The 25016-nt window shown below is 39.7% G+C and overlaps 1 protein-coding gene across 3 annotated transcripts in view; it reads left to right on the top strand.

The window, feature by feature from the left end:
- The window catches only part of LOC122771318 (teneurin-3-like), a 72829-nt gene that overhangs the window by 14584 nt on the left and 33229 nt on the right, over positions 1-25016 (top strand). For all 3 annotated transcript variants that reach the window (XM_044028821.1, XM_044028820.1, XM_044028819.1), the window contains exons 2-4: positions 8881-9148; positions 20284-20457; positions 21813-21877. In XM_044028821.1, the coding sequence (XP_043884756.1) occupies positions 8881-9148; positions 20284-20457; positions 21813-21877 (507 nt within the window). The remainder of the gene's footprint in view (positions 1-8880; positions 9149-20283; positions 20458-21812; positions 21878-25016) is intronic.

Genomic DNA, 25016 nt, shown 5'->3' with positions numbered 1-25016 from the left:
TCTCCAGCTTCCTCTCACAGATTGGGGGGTTTTGTGTTTATTGGAAAGTCTATAAAGGATGTGACCGTGAGACTGAATGGTCGTTTCTGTATGTTGGACCCGTGTTGGACTGGTGATACTCCGCCTTTCACATGGTACAAAATGCATGGCGATCTCTTGGAAAAGGCTGGTTTATCTGTTTATAGAATGACGTGTCCCCACATATATATATAAAGTTTGGGGAAAACGTTATTTGTCTGAATTGTGATTCTGTTTTTTTTCTTCTGCTCTGTAAAAAGGCACTCTATCCAATTTCTTTTTTTGATTATGTCAATAAATGAATCTAAACAAACATACGCATGGTTTGTTCCTGCACTCAAATGTGACTCATAGCAGAACACCAGTTGCAGACCTTAGTTGTCATGGCAACAATAATAATAATAATCTATGAGTGTATTAGCAGCAGACACACTGGACCGTCATTGTCATGGTTACGTCGATAAACGGGCAGCTCAGCCTGTGGCATATTGATTATCAGTTTATGGTTTTACAGAAAAACACAGTGTGCGGCTAATCCTTTTTTTTTGTACCGTTTCCTCATCACTGTGGATGACTATGGTCTTTCAGAGTCTAATAAACTGTTCATTCCAGATTGTTTTCAATCATGTTACAAAGCTGTCAACCTTTGAACTTTGTTGTTATTCTGAAGGAGATTTGATCGGCAGCAAGGCAGAAAAATCCAGCAGAGTGGATAAGAAAATACACAGTTAATCCATGTCATAGCAACATAGCAACTAAATAAATGATCAAAAAATCCAAAATCAAAAAGGAAACCGAGCAAGTTAAGCATTTGAACTTCCACCTCAAATTTCTCAAATCTCAAAGTTTGTACACAAACCAAAATTAAAAATAGTTGACGGTTAATTTAGTAGTGAAATAATCATTGCAGCCCTAATTCAAACATCCAGGACATGTCTCCTGTGTCTCTCCCCGCCCCCTTTATTCAAATAATGCTTTTAATGGGTCTGACTGTACAGATGTGTCGGGTGTCACCATGTCGACTACCAAGAGCTAAAAGTAAGTTAGTAACGTTAGCAGATTCTATTCCTCACCTGCTACTAAGGCAGGGCGATGAATACGTTTTAGTGATTTGTTTTTATTAATGAAAATCAGTTTTCTTCTCTAGCTTCCAACCCTGACGCTCCCCAAATTGGGACACTGTTTGAAACCAGTAGTAAACTTGCTGAAGTTCTAGTTTTAGGGTCAGCCGTTGCACTTCAAATCCAAAACAAAGTCAAAGCAGAACGTGTTTTGAACCATTTCTTTTGATTTCATTTTTTTTTTTATTATATAATAGATTTTATTTTTGAGCCTACCCCCACTTGTCATCGCTTAAGAAACGATGGGCCAAAGTCAGCAGTTTAACCCAACTCCAATTTATTCAAGTCAGTCTACCGTCCAATGTATGCAACGGCGAAGGTTTGCAGAAGGACTTGTTTTACGATGCGTAGCATTGGCATGAATATTCTTTCATACACCACCTTTAATAAATGCTGTGTTGCCATCGCGGTACGTGGTCGCGAAGGTGAAGTCCTGGCTCAGGTTCTCGCTTCGACTGAGAGAGTTATCTGCAAACGACGGCAGAGAACTCAAAAAACAACAACAGACAACACAGGAGGACGTCCCAGCAGCTCTTTTTTTTTTTTTTACCTGCTCGGTTTGTGGCTGTTTGTCTCAACGAGGCGTCAAAGAGTGACGTTTTTTTTTTTTGCTGCCCCATCAGCTGACTTTTGTGGGGGAAGCCGGTCTAAATCGACCCTGACAGGATCGTACCATTTTACTCTGGTACCCAAAGGGAATGGTGGTTATTTTTGGCAAATTCATACCATAGTGGACCAAACCCAACGTAATTAAAAAAAGAAAGAAAGACAACCTCAGCTGAGGAGGCGGTCTCTAATCTGTCTCTAATCCTTCCTGTGGATGAATTGTGTTCATGCAGGTCTGGAATGTGGTCTCAGGAAACTCACTTGGATCTTAGATCTGGACTCCCTCACAGTGGAAGTTGGCAACAAAGGTGTGTGAGGACAATTGAGTAATATTCAGTTTGCGCACTTTCTTGCCGCGTAGCGTTGAGCCTTTCTTCATTTGCGCGTGTTTTGTTTTTGTTTCATTTTAAGCCGTTTTTTATTTTCCCTGCGGTTCCCTGGTGTGGGTCAGTGAGCAGAGAGAGGCCCGGTCTCCGCTGCCCCGCGCTCGGGGGAACAGTCCTGCCCCGGCTCCCCTGTCTTTGCCAGGAGTCTAGAGGTGGAATGAGTTTTCACGCTTCAAAAACCACGGGTCTTAACTCCTCTTCTGACCTTCTTTCACTATGTCGATGAGTCCTTTACTTTTTTTCCAGGATCCATTCCCTCCTCCTCCTCCTCCTCCTCCTCTCCTTTTATATCTTCTGAATCTCCTTTACCTCTTTACCTCTCGCTGTGCCTCTTATGGTCCATATTGTTCCCTCCACCTCATCTAATCTCTATTGTTGTTGCTTCAGGAACTTTTAATTGACTTCCTGTGTAACCTCGTTTTCTTCTTTTCTTTCTTCCTGTAACCTCCTTTCTCTCTCCAGTTGTTCAGATTTCTGGCAACACCGATCGAGCTCGAGACAAATCCAGACCCGAGTGTCGCCTCGCTTTTCTTCCCCGTCTTGTTCAATAGATTGATTTTCACCGTTAGCCTTTTTTTTGTCTGGACTTGAATCTTTTTAGAATTTGAGTTTTTGAGCAAACACATATTTTAGTGTACATACTTTTACTTTACCATATATGGTTCCTTGCTCATCTGTGGTTAAAAAAAACACTCCAGGTCCTCGGGGGACACCTGTCCTCCATGTTTTAGATCCTGATTGATTACTTTTCATCAACATTAGTTTTTGAGTTTTTACCGTAGATGCAGGAGAGATCGAAGATCTGCTGGTTGGCTGCGTGAAATCCACGTGTTTCTAAGACCTCGCGGTAACGGTAGTGTGGCTTCGGTTGTCTTTTTTCGCAGGCGAGCTCGTACCGCGTTTCCTTTTTAGTTCCGTAGTTAGTTCCTTGTCTCGCTCATCTTTTATGCATTCGCCATCAACGCCACGAGGAAATGCTACTTCCCATCTCGGCAGAACACATGGCGAGTTTCTACCCTGATCATCCGTTGTAAATGCTAATAACCCGTGTAAATGCTAAGACCATCAGTTCACACACACACACACACACGTGTATGTGGAAGACACTGGCTTTCCTCAATCTCTTTTCACTCCACTAGTCTTTTTGGTCTCTTCATTCATTTGCATACCTTATCTTCTCTTCTCAAGGTCTGTTGCCTTCACCCTCTCTCTCTCTCTCACCCCCGCTCTCTCTCTCTCTCTCCCCCGCCTCTCTCTCTCTTCACTGCTGATCCGTCTTGCTCTTAATCTATTTTCTGTATCAGGATAATATTTCTGCTGAAATAAGACTCTCCTCCAAACAACAGGAAATCCAATGCGTATTGCTTAGAGTAACAGTGTGTGTGTGTGTGTGTGTGTGTGTGTGTGGTTGTTTATTATCCTGCAGGAATCAGAGGTCTGGGTTGATATACACAATTGTCTTTGTGTGTCAGATTTGCAGCTCGAGGAGGATTTACCAGGATTTTGCTCCCCTGGCGTTTATTTCAGAACATGTAGTAGTGGAAACTGCATTATTTAATTTTTTTTTTAAACCACACTTCGGCTTTGTCCCAATCTTATGTATACATGAATAAATGGAAGTTATATTGTGTTTGCATTAAAAATAAAAGCAGGTCCAGACCACATTTTGCCACCACAGACATATTTCTTCCGTGTCGGGATCAGCAGGAGAGGAAAGGAGAATGTTTTTTTTTGGACTCCAAAGAACCTGGAGTTGAAAGTGAACGCGTGAACCTGCTGTGACCGTCGTGTCTTTACATTCTTATTGATGGAATGCTGTTCACAGATCAATGTCACACCAGACAGATAGCAATTCCATCTCCGGTTATTAAGTGTCTGCGTTTTATTGGCATGACAGAATTGGCAGGGATTGCGCGATGACTGGAAAACATGACCAGTGGCTTTCTTGGCACAGTCGAGGCAAAATCTTGGACACGAATCAGACGAGAGGCTTTTTAGAAGCCAAACTTTCTGGCAAATGGAGGTGGATGATTTATGTAGCACGTTGGGAGCCGTTTTCACAAAACATGTGAAGGCTGTGGTGGGGGGGGGAGGGCTTTCAAATGTAATGGCCATTGAGGTAAAGGTAGTTCTCAAGAGCAGGAACCCTGCGACTGTCGAATGAAGAAACTGGAATGCTCTCTCCATCATCTCACATCCCAGAGAAAATGACCTCTGACTGGACTGTGTGTTCAAGACGTCTGTAACGAGGCTCAAGTTTGACGTGTTTGTCGTTCCAGCCGAATCTATGAAAACATGTTCGACTCAATGACTCCGTCTCACTCCATTTGACATCGGTCGTGTCGTTTTCCATGACTTCATAGCTCCTCCCCCTCAACGTGGGAGGAGTCATCGTAGCATGACGGCGTGAAACTGCCATGACGTTTCTACGCGACACAAACACACAAACTTGTGACTTGTAAAACAGTTGTTTTGGGTGAAACTGAATTATTAGAATCAGTGGATTTAAAAGATTTATCCCAGTCACTGAACTGAAATACCACTGAACGTGGTCGTGATTGGGCTCACGATCGCCGGCTTTCTCTGAATACACCAGACTCTTCTTTTAAATATTGACGTTTTAGACATTGATTAACACATGTTTTGTAAGTCTTTTTGACTTTGACCTGAAGTTTGACATTGTTGGCTTTGATTCACACTTATTTGAAATTATAAGTGGATTTTGGAATTATAAGTATAATTTGGAATTATAAGTAAATTCTGGAATTATAAGTAGATTTTGAAACATTAAGCAGATTTTGGAATTATAAGTATAATTTGAAATTCTAAGTAGATTTTGGAATTATAAATGTAATTTGAAATTCTAGGTAGATTTTGAAATTCTAATTAGATTTTGGAATGATAAGTATAATTTGAAATTCTAAGTAGATTTTGGAATTATAAGTATAATTTGAAATTCTAAGTAGATTTTGAAATTCTTAGTAGATTTTGGAATGATAAGTAGATTTTGGAATTTTAGTAGATTTCGGAACTATAAATAGGATTTTTAAGTCTTTTTAAATGATCTACAGTTGGACATTGTTCGCTTTGATTCTTGTGTCGGACATCGCGCTCATGACTCTTCAGTGACAACACTGTCTGACCAATCAGAGGCCGGCAGTCTGTTGACGTCACATTTCAGTATCTGCTCAGTTCACTTGGAACCTCGTCAGAACGGGTGCTAAAAAAGAAAACACCAGTTACAAGGAACTATCGCTGATGAAAAATAAATATAATTTGAGTTGAATGGAGTTGTGCTAGAACTGTATAATAATAAATAATAATAAATAAATTATTTATTTATTTAAATTATTTATTATTTATAATAATAAATAATAAAAAAAATGTCAGTGGGCAGCGTCGATTTAGTCCTTTCCTTAAAAATAAATCATCATATTCAGAGCATGCATGCTCTTTTTAAAGTGAAACCTCTAAGTCAGTTGAACAGAAAACAATGCTGACACTGTGTGTGTGTGTGTGAGAGAGAAGTGCTCAATATCCGAGCAAGTGAAAGTGTTCAGACTCTCATTTGCAGTGATGCCGTACAGATGTAGCCTTGTTCATGATGCCTGAACACTTGAAATCCTGACCTTGTGTGTGTGTGTGCACGCGTGTGTGTGTGTGTGTGTGTGTGTGTGTGGCATTCAGCTCTAGCCTTGAAGATCTGAATAAGTGGAACAATTACCAAACTGGCAAAACAGCATATGGAGGGGGAGGAGGTACGATCACAATCCCCTCCCTCCTCCTGTCTCACACTCCTGCACTTATCTCTCCTCTCCTCTACTTTTCTCTTTTTTTCCTTTCTTTCTTTTTCTTTTTTTTTTTTTTTTTTTTGAGTGAGGGCAGTGGAGAATGAATAACAGCAGGGCTGGGAAATGGAGATGTGATGCTCTTTATGCAAATCAAACACCAGCGTTGCCATTCATTTCCTCCTGAGCAGCCCCGAGGACAGACAGCAGAGGAGCTGGGGGAAGAAATTTAAAAAAGAAAACGGGCAGGAGAAGTTGACGCCAGGTCAACTTAGAGCTAATATTTTCTTCTGTTTTTTTTTTATTTTCTTTTAACACAAACACAGAGCAGGCTTTTGTGTGAAGGCCAGTCACTGATCAGTATTACAAGTGCAGCATCGGCGCCGCGGGTCCGCAGCTCTCTCCGCAAATGAACAGCTGAAACGGATCGAGGGATCCTCGGCAGTAACGTTATTACATTGCATGTCCATGTTTCATTTCATGCAGATCAAATCTGACACTGAGAATAACAACAAGCGCATGATGCCGAACACCTGACTCTTGTGAGCTGATGCTTGTTCTGGGAGAAGTGGCGCCCGGAGGCTTAACTGAAACACAGCGGAGAGGAAATGAAAGGGCTGAGACGCAGCGCTGTGAGAACTCTCCCGTGTTCTGACTGCGTATGTGTGGGAGATATTTGGGGCTAGAGTTCCACAACTGTGTGTCACTGTAACACTGCACTACACAACTTAGACGGGACGTGTGTAAAAATATATGGGCAACAGCGAGCGACCTTTAGTGCTCACAGTGACTGCAATCCTGTGTTCATAAAAGGCACACGTCACGTCAAATTCACGTCGCTGTTTTTCTTGTGTAAATGACAACATTCAACTATTATTCATGTTAAATATCCACCAAAACCACCGACGTGTGAGAGTTTAACGTCAGGAGTTTCAAACTCAAACCACCTGGGAGTGTGGTTATATGAGGAAAAAAACATTTAACTATGTGGGAAATGAGCTTAAAATCATATTTCACAGAATTCCAAAGTAAAAGTTGACTTTATTTAGCCAGGAAGTGTCCCATTGAGATACAAGAGCTCATCTTCCAGGGAGTCCTGGTCAATATAGCGAGACAATTTCAGATAAAAACTCAGAAGTGTACAGCCCCTTAACCCAAACCACTCACAAAGGTTAGATTTTGACTTGATATTCAAGGGGCGGGCCGCTTAAAATCAAGTGAGAGGCCACATGTGGCCCGTGTGCCGCGAGTTTGAGGAAACTTTTTACTGTAAAGCGCTCGCTCTCCCACACCAAACTCCATGGAGAAAATCAGCGTTTTTAAAACACAGCACACAGGAGTTGTTGATGCGCTGCTGCCGTCATCAGTGAGCTCATATACGTCACCGTGTGACTTCGGTGCGTAAAAGCCATTTGTTTTGCTTCGCCTATGTAGCACCGACGCACCGTGCGAGCTAAAAACAGCAATTTTCTCCATGGACTTCGGTGTGGGAGCGTTGTCATTACATTACATTACATGTCATTTAGCAGACGCTTTTATCCAAAGCGAATTTCAAAAGTGCATTTAAACATTTGGGTACAAATAAGAGCTAGAAGTAAGTAAGAGCTTCAAGTAGATCAATACTTTACATGACCGACCTGAACGTAACACGACCAAAATGTAATATATTATTATAATATTGCAGTAGCAAATCCCCTATATGATTACTGAATCTAATAACTTGCGTGTACATGATAATTATATTATTTTTACTCAGACACACAGAAAGCGGGAGCGAGACAGGGGGAGGGGGAATCTGTCATGTGGCGGTATGGTGCGTTATAATTATCTTAAATTTCATCACCGCCACCTTCACACATGGTGACGATGGGCAGGTTGTCTTCAACCTGTCCGCCTGTAGCCTCGGGGCTGATATATTTAAAGGGCTGTCTCGAAAGGTTGAACTCCCACTGGCACCGCGCTTACACGTTTGCTAATGAAAGCGTCTCAGGATTATTTTGATATTAAAGTTCTGTGAAACATGAAAGTTCTGCGTTCTCCTCCTCCTCCTGTAGAGAGACTGCGTTTGCTTGGATGGAGATGAAATGCAATTTTTTAAAGGTATAAGTTGATGAGTTTCTCATCTTAATGATGGAAATGAGAGTAGCAGTTTTTGCTTTGTACAATCATATTATATCATAAATATGTTTTATTTTGCAAACGGTATATATTTGCACATAAAAACAAACACTTTTATTTTGAAAGTCTGTAAAATATTATCATGAATATCGTGATCGCGATATGATGGAATATTGTGGTATCATTTTAAGCTCTTTTTTTTATTATTTGTTAAAACAACAACAATTTCATACAACTTACTAATTTTAGTTTGAATGAACTCCTTTGGTTGTAAGTTCAGCACCTAGTGGTCAACATGGACAACTGCAAGTGACAGTGGAAAAACGTAGGGACCGTCCACACGGACAGTTTTACATGAATGTGCATTTTCTTTTTGTCAGAGAGGCGTTCCGTCAGTCTGTCCGTCCGTCCACACGGAGACGCCGTTTTAGGACCTTTAGGGCGGTATTTTTTGAAAACGCCTCCCAGAGAAATGATAAAGTAACTAAAGTCAGTCTGAAAAGACGCTAAACATCACTAGAACACGTCCTGTCTTTATGTAGCGATTGCAAAATTGTGCATTTCCTTTTATTCAGGTTTATGACAGAAAGTCTGTAGATTTGTCGCTAGGGTTCGGCAAAAGTGCCATTTCCGTGTGGGCGTGGCCTCAAGGCTTCTTTTAGAGAGTGAATGTGTGGGGGAGTGTCTGGGAACGTTTTCCGTCTCTTGGATAAACATAATGTAATTTTTCCCGTTCATTTTGACTGGGTTACGTGTGCCAAAGTTCAATAAACATTCTGATCAAAAACATTCTGATGTCACAGCATTTGAAAAAAACGAAAATGTTTCTTTTTGTGTCGACAGAACAACAATCCAATCATCACGGCTCCACGCTGCCGCCGGTCCCGCCCCCTCACCGACAGCAGCCCTCGATAACGGCGCTCAACCAGTCGCTGGGCTCCACGCACCACGCTGGACACTCCCTGAACTCCACGCGGCAGCTAACTCCTCCCACTGGAAGCCCGGCCCCCGTGGCCGGCCAATCACCAGCCGAGCTGCAGACCACGCCCCCCGAGAGCGTCCCGCTGCAAGACAGCTGGGTGCTGGGTAGCAATGTGCCTCTGGAGACAAGGTACGCCCACTTTTATTTTAATAAAAGAGAATATTGGATTTCATGATGTCAGGTTTAAATTTAGTTCGATGTCGAAGAAAACTTATTTGAAAACATATTTTTGAAAACATATTTGTCATTGTTTACCTCCTGTTTACCTCCTGGAACAAGCATTTTACATTTTGTCTGCACAGTTAAAATGATATCGCCACCTGTTGACTTGACTGAACCACATAAATGTGTGGACAGGAGAGGAAAAACAGCCATAAGAAGATAAAACCAGGCTGCAGAGTGAACCCATTTTTAACAGCATTACTTTAGTACTTGGCTTTAAAAAGAACAATGATTTGAACTTGACTGTGCGAGAAAATAAAACGCACTGACCTGCAGAGGTCCAACACGCGGCGCCAGCAAACTCAAGCCCATAATACGAACAATGTCAGAATAACATTGTGTAAATTTCTTTATCCGCTCTTGTTTTAGTATCAAATACATTTCTTTTGTTTGTTTTTTTTGTTGTTTTTTTAATAGCGGAGCGTTGTAATATATTTCCTGTTTAGGATTTTCCCAGAACAGAGGAGCCTCTCTCTCGCTCTCTCTCATACTTCATGGTTATGGTTGGATTATTGTTGCATTAAATCCGTCAGCTGAGAGGAACCCAACAGAAAGAGATGAATATTTTATGACTGTGAAGGTCAGAAGAAGTTACACGTAGAGGTCGTATGTTGGTCAATTCTGTCGTTTAATCATTGAAGTCTTAAGTTTTCTCTTCTCAAGGGACAAAAACAAATGCTACATTAAAAGGGGACGGCTCTACTGACTGAGCTCTCCGGTGCCCCCGTGTGGCAAAGGGTGGTCTTTTGTGTCTCTTCCCTTTTAATTTAATTTATTGTGATAATAGGGAGATAATAATACTGTAATACTTTTTATTTCTAAAATAATATCCAGGTAAAATGGATTTTTGTTGGCATTTGACCCGTTTTCACCTTTTTTTATAGTGTAAATTATTACCAAGAGAGCCTGAAATTGTTTCTAGTAGAATTAACTGTGATAATAGGGAGATAATAATACTGTGTTACCATGTTATTTCTAAACTAATATCCAGGAATTTGGTTTTTATGGAGAATTACAAAATTATGACCCCTTTGGTATTGTTATTTTACCTGTTTTATTGTGTAAAGTGTTACAGAGAGAGCGTGAAATTGTTTCTAATGTAATTTATTGTGATAATAAGGAAATAATAATACTCTATTACCATGTTATTTCTTATCTAATATCTAGGAGTTTGGTTTCTATGGAGAATTACAAAGCTATGACCATGTTGTCTTTGTTATTTTTACCTGTTTTATAGTGTAAAGTGTTACAGAGAGAGCGTTAAATTGTTTCTAATGTAATTTATTGTGATAATAAGGAAATAATAATACTCTATTACCATGTTATTTCTTATCTAATATCTAGGAGTTTGGTTTCTATGGAGAATTACAAAGCTATGACCATGTTGTCTTTGTTATTTTTACCTGTTTTATAGTGTAAAGTGTTACCAAGAGAGCGTGAAATGTTTTATAATATGTATTAAGTGTGATAATAGGGAGATAAAATTGTTATTTCTAAGCTAATATCCAGGTAAAATGGAGAATTATAAAGTTATTAACCGCTTTTATTTGTAGAGCACATGAATATGCAATCTCGACGTCTTAAATACGACAAAGACCGTGCAAAAGAAATAAAGCATGAAAGCACATTGGTGTGTGAGGGTGTAGTGTGTCTCTGTGTGTGTGTGTGTGTGTGTGTGTGTAGGACAGCAGTGCTGTGAGCAGCGTCCAGCCGAGGATGGATGTGTTTGATTTGTCATGCAGCGAGAGCCTGCAGGTCACACGGCATTTATTTTTCAGCTCCACCCCGCCGGGAGCTAACGGGTTTTTCTTAGCCTGTCTCCTGAAGGCCTCACAACTTGTTTCATCTGCGAGTCTGTCCTGTGTGTGTGTGTGTGTGTGTGTGTGTGTGTGTGTGTGGAGAGGGGAGAGAGAGAGAGAGAGAGAGAGAGAGAGGGAGGGAGAGAGAAAGAGAGGGAGAGAGAAAGAGAGGGCGAGAGACAGACTTTGAATTTTCTACACACACCATCCTCACAAAGCATTTGTCTTTTCTGGAGGGGTGGACTCCATTGAAAGATGATGCTCTCTCTCTCTCTCTCTCTCTCTCTCTCTCATTCTCTCTCTCTCTCTGACTGTGTGTGTGTGTGTTCTTGTATTTGTTACCTCTTTAGGTCCTTTTCTTTTGCCATAAACACTGACCTTGTCAGGACCTGTAGTCCTCATGGAGACTGAAACCTGGAAGCTCATTCCTCTGGAGGAACTGGTTAAAGTTTAGGACTAAGATATGAATCGTGGTTATAGATTAAGGTTAAGAGTGAGTCATTAAGTGGTTGTGGCTAAGGTTAGGTTTGGTTTGATAAGGTTTTGTGGATGCAGTGTATCCAGATGAAAAGCTGCGCAAACCTGTGTGTGTTCTTGAAAGTGGGGACATTTTGGCCGGTCCTCACATCTTTAAAGGGCTTTTTCAGAGTTAAGACCTGGAGTTAGAATCGGGTTTAGGTTAAGGGCTAGGGTTAGGCATTAGTCTGTGTGTGTGTGTGTGTGTGTGTGTGTGTGTATTTGGACCAATTGTCAAACAAACCTATCTTTTTGAGGACATTTTTGGATATTTGAATTTGAATTGAATATTGAATATTAAGTACTGGTTTTAGGGTTAGAATTAGGTTTAGGTAAGGTTTGGGGTTTGGGAATGCATTATATCTATGGGCGTCCAGACAAAGGACGCAAAACCAGTCTGTCTGTGTGTGTGTGTGTGTGTGTGTGTGTGTGTGTGTGTCGTGTATCATATGAACTCTACAGTTACTCTTTACAGTCAAAACATGAAACAACTGGCACATACCTTCGCTCACTTCCTCTCTGTTCTCCGCTGCCTCGTTGTCTCCGCCAGTTCTGCTGAGTCATGTCCATCTGCCGATCATCTCATAGTTGTTGACGGCTCTCGCACTGTAGCCTTGACCACACCCGCACGAGATAAAAGGTTACCTCATACCGGAGTCTTAATGGACTACAGGGGCTAAACGGCTAAATTACTACTCTGTCGTATCATTTTGTTCCAGATAATAATATTAGTACCTTTTTATATGAATGAAAATAAGTCGTATCATGCTGTAAAAAACAAATAGTTCAGTATTATTTAATGTTTTGTCACGACATGTCGTCTCCACCTCAACACAAACCTGGCTGAAAGCCAAATTAGCTCGCAGGACATGCTAGTTGCTTTCACCTATTTCAGAAACCACACTATGCTATGCTATTATTCAATATATGTTATTTATTGTTACTTTTACTCAACAGTGAACACTGCTGTCTCACTTGGGTCAAGCTAACAGCTAAGCTAGCAGAAAAAAAGAATTCAGTCTGATGTACTTCTAGGTTGTCTGTGTCCTTCTGTTAGCAATTTACTACTTTAATCTAACCCTAACCCCAAATTTTATCTGGATATAATCCAGATTATGGAACATTTGGGGCCGTATAAAATATGTACCGCACCAAATCAATAGAGTGAAATATAGCAATATTTTGCGTGGCGATATTATGTCGCTTTTGAGACACCAAGTATCTTTTTTTTTTTTTGCATATAATTTTTTAACTGATAAACATTTAAATAAGCATTCAACTTTTTGTGCATTAGCTTTGAGAAAAAATATCAGTTGAGATTTGAGTGCACTAGATGGTACTAGAGCTGTTGCGTCGTTGTATCGCAAGATATGATTTCACAAACACTCAGTATATTGTGATAATATCACATTGTGACTTAGATATCATGATCATATTGTCTTTGGTGATTCCCACCTGTATGAAGTAGATTTTCTCTCGTCAGAAGATTCTGTTTCGGTTCTTTCTATCTAACCTTTAAATTTTGACACCACAAATGCATACAGAACAAAAACAACCCTTTAATACCATGAATACTGTAAACGTGATTCTAAAAAAGCACCCCATCAAGCAACTGTGTGTCAAATAAACAAATAACTGTCATCATAATGACGGCAGCGGTTTCACAAAGGGACGGTCCAAACCTGACATGAATGAGTAAGTGACCCGAGGACGGGTGTAATGGTGGCTCCCTCTGTCGTTAGGGAGATCACCATGGTAACTAATGGCAGCTCTTCACAAGGCTTCGTGACTGTGTCGTGTTGAGCGTCACCGCGGGTAGAACAGGTGCGGAGTGAACATATTTTAAACCGTGTTATTATTTCCGTGGCAAAATGTGACACAGTGTTTCCCTTAATGAGACAGAACAGACACACACACACACACACACACACATGCTTGCAGTATGTACCAGCTACGTTTAGTTGGGTCTTAATTATTTTAACGTTCCCTTCGCTCCACTTCTGTCAAGCTGTAAAATGAGTTTTTTTTCTTCACAGTATGTACAGGATGTTATGTCTCCGTGTGTTGTTCTTCATTCTCTGCGATCCACATTGTATTAAAGTGCCAGTGTGTGACTTTTATATGCAAACACATACAAACGCTACATTCAAAGCAACATCAAATGAGCTCTCACATATGGACGACCAATAATGACAAAACTATAGGTAAATGAATAAATCAAAAAATTCACGTAAATAAATGTGCACATGTATTTATTTAAATTTTTGTTGTTGTATGTTAATGAGGTACAATGGTCTGAGGGTTAGTCTCAGTCAGTGCATTTATCTTTTCTTTATGTCATGTAAACACGCTAGTCCGATTAAAGTCGAGCTAGTCTTAGTTGGACTATCATACCTGGATAATGTGATTCATAGTCCGATTACTTCTGCATGTATACACTTAGTCAGACTGGAGTCGGACATCACGATCCGTCTCATCATCCATCAACAGGAAATTGATTCAATACACACTAGCTTATAGAGCGATACAGCGGCCACATATGCAGGCGGCGTCAGACGTACACGGTCTATAAATCAAATTTCTCCTCTGCATTTATACTCAGACTCTCTCAGATTGCCTGTCAGTCGGACTACGACCTTAGCTCGATTGAGCTGTGCATGTAAACTTACTGAATGTCCCGTTATTAACATGTAGCCTGAGACATACTAGCTGGCCCTTCACAAACGTAACTGTCCGATATTGAAAATCCGTTATCGGGTTAACAGAGCGCAAAATTAAACAAATGGCCCCCCTAAACATCTAAACGCCTTCATCACAGCTGCTGCTGTTCCTTCACCATGCAGCTCCAAGTTTCCTGGATGAAATCTGGACAATAAACGTTTAATTAAAAGACAGATATACCACATAATATTATTAAAATAATAACAATAATAATTATATAATATAATAATATAACTCACCAAATTTAACATAGAAAGAAAAATATCATGTGAGTTAGTAATGACTAACCCTACATTATCAGCAACAGATTTGAAAGTGTATTATTTTGTTATTTTAATCATGTATGTGTAAATAAATAGATTAAGTACTAAAACAGAATTCTCTAGCATGAGCACACGTGCTATGGCGAGTATAAAGCCAGCTTTATGCTCTAATAAATCAACATCAAACTGTAAACTGAGCCTGGCCACAATTTAACACGACACGCTGCCTGTAACATGTCATATTTTCATGATTAATGTCTGAGACATCTCAATTAAAATGCTTACTTATTATATATTATTATATTATGTTATAACACAGAAGTGGGCAGGTATACAGAGAATCAAACAGTTCAGTTTCGAAGAAAAAGTTTGTCAAAGTTTGGAAGGAAGTCGTCAGTTTGACATGAAAGGAGGAGAAAATAGAGTGAGAAGTGACATGAGAGTGCGAATGTCCTCATTTAGAGGTGATAATCTCTACATTGACGTTCACACACACTCTCTCTCTCTCTCTCTGTTTTCCCAGAGACAAATGTTGTCCCCTCTCTCTCACACACTCACACGCACACACACACACACTCATGCTGTCACAGACTCAGATTCATGACCACACACCTGTTGGTCACTGGACACATAACACAAGCCGTCACTGGATTGACTCAGCAGGTGCGGACGTCACTCCAACACAACACACATGATATGAGATATGCTGAGAGATTACAATATGACAACAGTAATCCTTCATATAGACTTATGACAGAAATGTATTTATATAAATTAGAGATGCACCAGGTTATACTGGACATTCTTTCCGATATCCGATATGCGAATATGTCTGGAGTTTTGGCAGCAGTTCGGGTTTTCAAAAAAGGCCTGTGACAAATTAGTTTCCAAAAGTCAAAAATCCTTAGCAATAAGTTAAATGTCTTATGAAGTTGTACAAAATTGTGTTCATGTAAAGAACATTTGAATTAATTGAATTGTGAAATAAAATATAAAATTTTGCCCATTGGACTTTATCACCTTGAAAAACCTTAAATAATTTGTTTATTACCAATTTAATGTATTTGTTTACATAGTTTTTCCATCTATTTTTCTTCTTACAGTGATGTACATCACACATCACATGTTTATATCAATTTCACAGCGACTATGGAAGTGAAATGACTTTAAAAACGGTAAATGTATGTAAGACAATAACGTTGCAATTTGATATTTTCCCCTAAATCTTTCAGCACTACAACAGGCAGCAGACGTATGAATTTATAGATGCAGTTGCTGTTTATTGTCAGTGTGTTAGACACACCGGCGACAGTTGACACAACATCTACCATCCACACATTAGTCACAGCCACTTCCTTGTCTATAGATCTGTTACTTGTGTACTTTTCTTTTGTGCTCATTGTCACACTTGATCACGCAAACACAAAGAAACCCTCGCATCGCTCCGATTGTCCAAAACACTTAAAGGGCCCAGTGTTCATGGTGTTAATGCAACGTAAACGCAGGTTGTAGAACAGTGTGTTTGAAAGGCTGTTATTATTGGGGATCTAGTAGATTAGTTATGGTTGACAACATGCTCTTCTCGGCTTAGAACTCTGTGGTTACACTCATTTTACACTTGATTATCCTCACGTTGTGTATCGGCTGTAATTCACACACTTATACACTTGTAAAAAAACCACACACACATACATGTTAAGACGAGCTGCTACTTCCACACTGTGTTGTTGCGTCTTTGGAGACTCCCAGTCCCTGCATCGTCCCTGAAAAATAGACCAATAAATGAATACGGAAGAAAATTTATAAATATTCCAGTGCAGCAACATTAAGAAAACCCTCATGCATCTACTCTCACAAGATACACTGTATCCAGCTCACACTCAGCTGCCAACTGTGGCTGGATTAATATGACAGTAACTCCCTGAAGGGTAATAAAAAATCCTACACTGATACTCTCTGATTAAAGCCACTGATTTACTGCCCGCAGTTTCCAGTATTATGTACAATAAAGATAGATTAACTACTTTTAACTCCAAAAATGAACATATTTTAAATAAAAATAGACAATTTCACACGAAAAAAAAGAAAATTGAGTGAAATTTTTGTGCATAATGTAGCGTCAAATTAAAATTAATTTAAATTGGTAAACAAATTGTTTAATTACGACTTCATTTTATACACAAAATATCGTAATTCTGGAAATTTGTTTGCAGACCCAAAAGAAATGTCCTGTGTCCCATTTGTGGGTCCCAACCCAGTTTTGGAGAATTGCTAGAGTAAAATTCCGAGTTTATGGAGAATCACCCACATTTTTTTATTTTTTTTGACTAATTTGTGAGTTAGCCCATTATTTAAGATCATGATTTCCATCGTTTTGGTGATTTTGGACGTAAAAATCACAATAAAAAAGCACTCCTACAAATCTGCCTTTTTCATTCTCTACAATTTCTTTTTGTCATTTTCTCAACTTGTAAAAAGCATTTTTTTTCCTACAACCTTCATGGCTAACAGCTATGCTAATGATCAGAAGATGAATTACGCACTAGTTTATAGAGAGACACAGCGCCACGGAGTCAGATGTACATGGCCAATAAATCAAATTTTTGCAAAGCTCGATTAAACTGCATGTAAACCTACAAAATAAAAATAAAACAAATGGCCCCCTAAACATCTAAAAGCCTTCATCACAGCTGCTGCTGTTCCCTCACCATACAGCTCCATCGTTCCTGGATGAAATCTGGACAATAAACCTTAAATTAAAAGACAGATATTTTAGACTTGTAATTTGTTTACCTCTACTTACTTTTTGTCGTTTTCTCAAACCTTCACCGCTAATGATCAGAAGATGAATGTGTCTATCAGGTGTCCACCAGTGCCGATTGTTGACGAAGCTGAATCATTTGATCCACCTTTAAAACATGGGATTAAATTGTTTTTTGACCAGTCGGAATTCTTTTGTATCAATTAGAATCCAAGTATCCTTTGTTTGCTTCTTTTGTATACTGTTTGCAGTAAACTCACATTGTTTTGACCAGTGTTTGACTGTGCGAATGAAGGTATATTGATTTGTGGAGCTTTAGAAACAAGCCGTTGTTGCTACCTTGGTGGCCAAAGGGAATTCAAATGAGTAAATAGTGAGGTAAGTGGCAATCGACTCCACACTGTTCCAAGACTGTACTGGTCTATAAGTCTCCTCCCCTTTAATTCCTTTGTGAGATGGAAAGAACACCAGACATGTGGTGAGCGCAATTATGAGTGGCATGCAAAGGTTTATGCTGTTGTGTGTCGTGGCATTCCACTGTTTCCCCCTAAACAACATTTGGATTTCAACACCGTCCAAGATTTGAACAAAGACAACAATTTGAGATCAAATACTTTGACTATATTCCCCGAAAAACAACAGTGGTCGGAATTAGGATACTGGATTAATTTATCGATATATTTTGGGATGAACAATGCTTGCTGCTGGTAACCGGTTGTGGTCTTAAGTACATTTATTGCTCCAGAAAAACAAAACAGGGCCAAAAATAAAATTAGCATTACAGAATAAAGACGTCAAGAAATCTGTGGATTTAACATTTTGAGGAGCAAGTGACAAAGAAACAAATAATGGGCTTGATGTGGGAAAGACCAAAGTGATGATGAAACAACACCAGCTGCCTGATTTTCTTTCAGAACCATCACTGTGGCTCATGCTTCGTTTGCTTTAGTGAATTTATTACCGAACATAAATCCCAAGAATCTCAGTGAAGTGGAATTTGTCACGCATGTATTGCTACCAGTGCTTAGTTTGGCTCCTGAGTCCGACGCAAGAATGTGTGGGTTTTAATTCAAATCAGTCATGAAGTGCGGTATATCAGTTGAGATGCCGCAGCGCCTGAGTGAGAGCCCGATCACTCCTTTACGGCACGATAATTGGCATTTTCTATTTTTCTACAACATTCTTCCCATGGAGATCACGTTCTCCTTCAGAAAATTCACAGTCAAGTCTTTCTCATCATTTGGAATACAGCTGCAGAATATGGAAACACACAGGAAACGTTGAACAAATATAATTGCATGTTAGTACAATAATGGACGGATGAATCATCTGATGTGTTGTTTATCATGTGTCATCTTTGGTGGATTTTTCTGACCACGGGACACATTTCCGCTCACTTTCAGTGTATTTCAGGTAAGGTTAGGGCGAGAGAACTCGGTGACATTGCTGCACAACATGTATATATGACTTCCCAAGCCCAAGTGGCTTTGTTCGTAATAATAGGGCGATGGTACATGACACCGCCTGAGGGCTCGATGCACATTCAGCAGTGGATGAATCCATTCCTGAAGCTTTTCACAATAGTACGTTCTGAAGATGGTGACAGACCTAAAAACAGTGAGCCACGATTGATCCTGGCTTTCAAAGACTAAACCCTCGGTACCTGTTACCTTTAAACTAGCCAACTGTGGAACCACCCACAACTGCGTGACCTGTATAACCGCTCAGTCTCGCCAGCTGTTCCAACTTTCTAATGTTTTATATACATGTTTTGGTTTTTTTGAAAAATTTGACAGTAACACAAAGCTGTATATATTTGTACCTTTACTCATTATATATTATATTGTCTTTTTTTTCCCCTGTGAGATTTGAAACATTCTCCGACAACAGAATTTCCTTTTGGGATAAATAAAATAAACACATAAACAAAAGAGATTTACGATAACACCTCTGTGTCAACCAAAACAATCAAAAATAATTTATTTTCTGTTGTTTCTGGTTTGATTTGGCGTCTCAGTGCATCTTATACTTGATTAAAGGCTTAATTGTCTTTACTTTTACGGTCTAAAACACTTGCAAAACACAGTAAAGTGTACTGTTACACTTGTTTTGCTACCTTCATTCTTTGTGCCCTTCTTATCTCCTACTGCCACGTCATTCCATCTTCTCTCTCTCTCTCTCTCTTTTTTACATTTTGCCTGGAGGCAGGTATTAATTGAAGTTCCCTCGTTATAATAGACTCTAATTGTTAATCACACTGCCTTGTTAGAGCGCAGCCTAATTGTAATTACAGATGCTTGTTAGCCAGGATTTTGTCATTAATTAGACACCATGACCTTTGTAATTACCGCTGGCATACATGTACTCTATGTTCTCTTACGGTTTCGTTTTCCACATTGGACATTTCTTGAGGAAAGAAAGCGCTACAAGTACGAAAAGTTTCATGTCAGAATTTTAACACATGCTTGAAGTTCTGATTCAATTATTACATTTGTATATCTTCAAAATGGCTGGTTTACACACTGAAAATACAGAAATGCGACTTAAACTACCCAGAAGCATTATATGACACACAAATTTGCCCTTGCCCATATATATACGTATATATATGTATATATATATATATATATATATACATATATATATATATTGTGAATTAAGTTTTTCAACTATACCATTAAAGCTACACGGAATATGAAACAATATAATTTTTTACATCAACATTTAATATGGATTATTATCAAGTCTTATAGCTTAGCATTGGTAAATATGAATACATGACTGAACTTGATAGTACTTTCAGCTGGGACAGTAATCAATATACGCTCAGTCACCTGATGCTGCCACCAGGGGGCAACATAAAATGACAATTAAACAACACTGTTCACAGCAGTAAATTTTAATGACCCATACTGATGAATAACAAGTATTTCTCTCCCTTGCCCACTCTCTCTCTCGCTCTCTCTCTATGTCTCCCTCCAGGCACTTCCTTTTTAAGACAGGTACAGGCACCACCCCCCTCTTCTCCACAGCGACTCCTGGCTACACCATGGCGACAGGCTCGGTGTATTCCCCACCCACCAGGCCGTTGCCCAGGAATACGCTGTCCCGCTCCGCCTTCAAGTTCAAGAAGACCCCAAAGTACTGCTCATGGAGGTGAGAGGGAACAGGCGGGAAAGGGAAGCTATAGTCATGTGTATGCGCCGCTGAACGGTGCTGTATGTAAAATATGTAAAACGGAGACCATTAGCATTTACAGGCACTGCAGTCTAAAGTCAGAATGTTGTTGAGCGCTGGTTGTCAGGGGAACTTTCCAAAACTGAGGTTTTATGACTTACCGGGAAAAAATAATAATTGTTACATCATTTACCTTCAAGTCATGAAATGACCATGATGCATTGGTCAAATATGACCAAATGTGGTTTATTTTTCAACATACTTGCGGTCTACATACTTCTACCATTGGAGTTGCAGCGCTTGGATGCCCTCAGTGTAGAAGCTCTCATCCTGATAGTCAGAAAGTCCACAACTGCAGATTTCTCCACTGAACGGACTGACTTTGGTGGACCCAACACTCATCCTGGGTTTGGAAACCTTTAACAGCTGGATCTGCTTCAAACCGTGCCAAGTTCTCCTGCGACATAACCAGCCTGGTGTGCTTTTGATCCTGCGTCAAAAACTGTGGCGCCCACCGAGCGGAAAACTTTGATACGCCAAGTTTGTTATGCGGAATGTTCTCATTGGCTGTATGACTAACATGTCATCCATCACCATGTGGTGTTTTCTTGGGTGGTGGCTGTGGCAGGACCCCTCTTTAATTCACCTGCCGACTATCACCCAGTTGATTTAGCTGGAGTTATCCCCTTAAACTCGAAACCGTAATTGGGGACTTTTTCTGCAGGTGTCTGGTAACACCACGGTGCCAAATTTTGGCCATATTTACAAAATACCTCTAGTTTCTCTCAAGTAATATGTCTAGCTCTACTCCTGAGAACATTCCGCACAATGAACTTGGCATGTCGAAGGCTTCAGCTCGGTGGGCACCACAGCTTTCGACCCCTGATCAAAAGTACACCAGGCTGGTCACGTCGTAGGAGATCTTGACATATTTTAAAGCAGATCCAGCTGGTTTTCTTGAACCTGGTGTCTTCACCCACTATAAGTGTTGTGTATTTGACGATCAGGATGAGAGCTCCTGAACGGAGAGCATCCAAGCGCTGCAACACTGATGGAAGAAGTGTGTAGACTGCATGGGAGACTATGTTGAAAAAACAAAGACGACACTTGCATCACGGCCAGTTTTTCACCCTCTTGTCATGAACAACTGGAAATAGAAGGCAAATATTCTAACACATCTTAAGTGGACTGAAAATGAGAAGATAAAACATTACACACTGTGTATTGATGCTTTATGAGCTCCGTATCAGGTTACGTTTAAATAGCATTAACTCAGTCAATCCTCGTGTAACTGTGTGTGACGATATCAATTAAGAGTGTGGTTTTGTTTTCAGGTGTACAGCCCTCAGTGCTGTTGGACTGTCTGTGCTGCTCTCTGTCCTGCTCTGTTACTGCATAGGTAAGACTATTTGAGCGTCCCCTGATTTGTCCATTGTTGACCCGTCATCAACATCAGCATCATCATGATTGTTGTCCTGCTTCCTTCTTTCGCTGCGTTCTCCGTCATTTAAAGTTGTTAAACTCGTGTTTCTGCATGTGTTGGTTTTTACTCCGGTTTGTGCCGATCAGATACTGAGCTGTTGCCAGAGTTTTTCCTTCCTCCAGGTCCTTTTCCTCCCTTTTCTCTCTCTTTCTCACTCACTCACTCATTCACTCTCACTCTGTCTTCCACAGCTGTTTTCCAGGATGTGCTGCAGGTGAAGTTTAGGCTAATATGTCAGACAGATTTTATGGTAAATTATTGCAGGAATCTACAGTGGAAACACTGGTCTCTGTTAAAGTAGTCACATATTTAATTATTAATCATATTTACAGAAACAAATCTTATTGAATATAATTATTACATACAGAAGCCCTGGACAAATTTTTGTATTTATTCATTTATTTTCAAAGGGAGATAAGAAAGTTGGAATATCATCGCCTTTATTTCTCGCTGCACCTGCTTAAAACTCAATTTTCAGTGTTTGTTCATTGCTGATTGTTGAGTTTATTGATTGATTGATTGATTGAGTGAGTGATTGATATTTCTGTGTTCTCCCCTTTATGGTGGAGGAGAAGATAGCTAGCATTTTTTTTTGGCACGTTACTCACTTGTGTTCATTTTATCTTCATGTATTTTTAATCATTATTTGATTCGGTGTTGGTGTTTCAATCATACTTTTATGACAGCCTTAAATTTGCAGTCAATCAGTCAAACCCTCATTTTGATGTCATTAACCTTTGAAACATCACAGTTTTTAAAACCACCGGCTTCAGTCCAACGAGAAAACAAATTAGCATTAGCTCATGAACGGAGGCCTTGGATTTACTGCTGTCATCATTTAAAATAGAAAAATAATCTTTAGTGCTCCCACATCACTTTAAAGTGTGTCAGGGAGCGGTTTGCTCCTTGTTAGGGAGTCTGTGAAAAATATGTTTTTTGTTAAGAAAAAAAAAAAAAAAAAGCCCAGAGAGAAGTAAAAAGAGAGAGGAAGGAAAGACAGAAAGAAGTCAAAGGAAAGGAAAAACTGTTTTCTTTTTTTAATAAAGGTCATGGATTCCCACTATGAACAGAAGCAATTAAGATTGGAGCTCAGATGGACCTTGGACTTAGACGATCTCCTGCCTCAGGCTCGTGTGTGAATGTGTGCGAATCATGTGTGTTTCATTTCAAGCATCTGTCAAGAGTTTTCTTTGACTTTTACTCTTGAAATAAAACACTTATACTTTACAGATATGAGGACATTTGTGGACATATTGTTTTACCCCAGTGCAGCGAAGTGTGTGCTACAGTCTCCTGCTGGGCTGTGTCGGTACTGCATTTGGGCCACGAGAAATCTTAAGTACCGGGGTTTTAAACCTGTGCCAAAATGTGTGCATGAGGAGAATTAAACCAACTTTTACAACTTTAGTCAAATGTTGCAAGATGTGTTTCACCTTCTCTCACTCTCTCTTTTTCCCCTAAAACCCCAAACATACAGTAACTATCTCAAATCTCAGCCTAATCTAAACCTAATTCAATCTGAAACATTGTCAGGTTACAGACTTTTGATTTTCTGTGTTTTTAGGTTCCTGAAATAAATAACTTAATATAAGTAGAAATATATCAATATGTGTTTTTGAACATTTGTCAATGTCTTCACTGAGAAACCTAATGCAATTCCTGCTGCTGCTGCAACGAATGTGTGGTGGTGCTGCACTCAAACCACCTACGTATGAACATCTTCACGAGTTAGACAGCGTTGTTTTTTGTGTGCTGATGGACACACAGGTGCCTGCTCATTTGTCTTGGTTGTAAGACAGTAAGGAAATGACAGAAGAGTTGTGTGTGAATTATGTGTGTGTGTATGTGAGAGAGAGAGAGACACACACGCACGTTTTCGCAGTACGCTGTAAAATGACTTGCAATGTCCCGCTGTGATTCGAAACACTGTCTAAATCGAACTCTTAAACCCCCCGTAAATAAGTTGTGAGGACCTGCTAAAATGTCCTCACAACGTCACATGTCCTCACAAATAAGGTGTAAAACCAACAATGTTGTCCTCACGGGCTAAAAATGACACACACACACACAAACCATACTGTACTTTTGGCCTTGACAAGATGATATAATGACATACCAGACAACATACGATCCTTTGCCTGTTCTTATGTGTGTTTTTCTTGGATACATGGATGTGTCAATCATACTTTGTGTGGGTTTTTTTCATATTTTTATCTGTGTGTGTGTGTGTGTGTGTCTTTTGATGAATTGTTCTTCGTGAATTGGCCATGTTTCTTAGCTGGAAACTATATTTGGTTTAATGTCAGTGAAATGTTTTCTGATTTTTTTCACACAAAAAAAGAAAGGAACAATAATAATAATAATAATAATTACTCTGAACTGGAAAATGTCACACGGAAACATTTCAGACTCCAAAGAACGATGATGACATGGAATGTCGTAAATGGAGCTAATGCTTATACACAAAACCACCGTCGACTAATATTTCTGAATAAATGTGTTATTTTATGATGTGTAACGCATCCAATTTCCACTCAAATGTTCTGATTTTAAGATTAACTGATGATCTGGAAATTCAATTTAGTGCAGAGTCAGTGGGACTGAGATCGTTTAAAAGTCTGGTTTTCAAGTCGGACTGACTTTTTTGTTCTAATGTCAGGTAAACACAATTATTGACTCAGTTGATATGGTTTCAAAGTTTCCAGTCAAACGCTGCGTTATTGACGACACACATAATCGTTTAGACCCTTTTTAAGTCTAAATAAGTCAATGTATTCGAAGTGTTGTGTTATTTCACAAATTCTCCAAAAAGCCTCTGTTAGGGAGAACCGGTCTTGCGTGACTGTTTCCATGGCTGTTAATCCTCTTATATATCTCTCTCACACACACACACACACACACACGCACACATGAACACACACGTACACACACACACACAGGCCCTTGTCGATTAGCTGGCACTCTCCCGTGACCCTTTGCTCTTGTCCTCACCAGGAGGGTCGGTGGGTAATGGGCTAGCACAGCATGGCTCTAATTTAATGAGGCAAAGCAGAGT

The sequence above is a fragment of the Solea senegalensis genome, linkage group LG6 (assembly GCF_019176455.1).
Source record: "Solea senegalensis isolate Sse05_10M linkage group LG6, IFAPA_SoseM_1, whole genome shotgun sequence".
Lineage (NCBI taxonomy): Eukaryota > Metazoa > Chordata > Actinopteri > Pleuronectiformes > Soleidae > Solea > Solea senegalensis.
The sequence above is the reverse complement of the archived record's forward strand: the minus strand, read 5'-3'. Positions and strand labels throughout refer to the sequence as shown.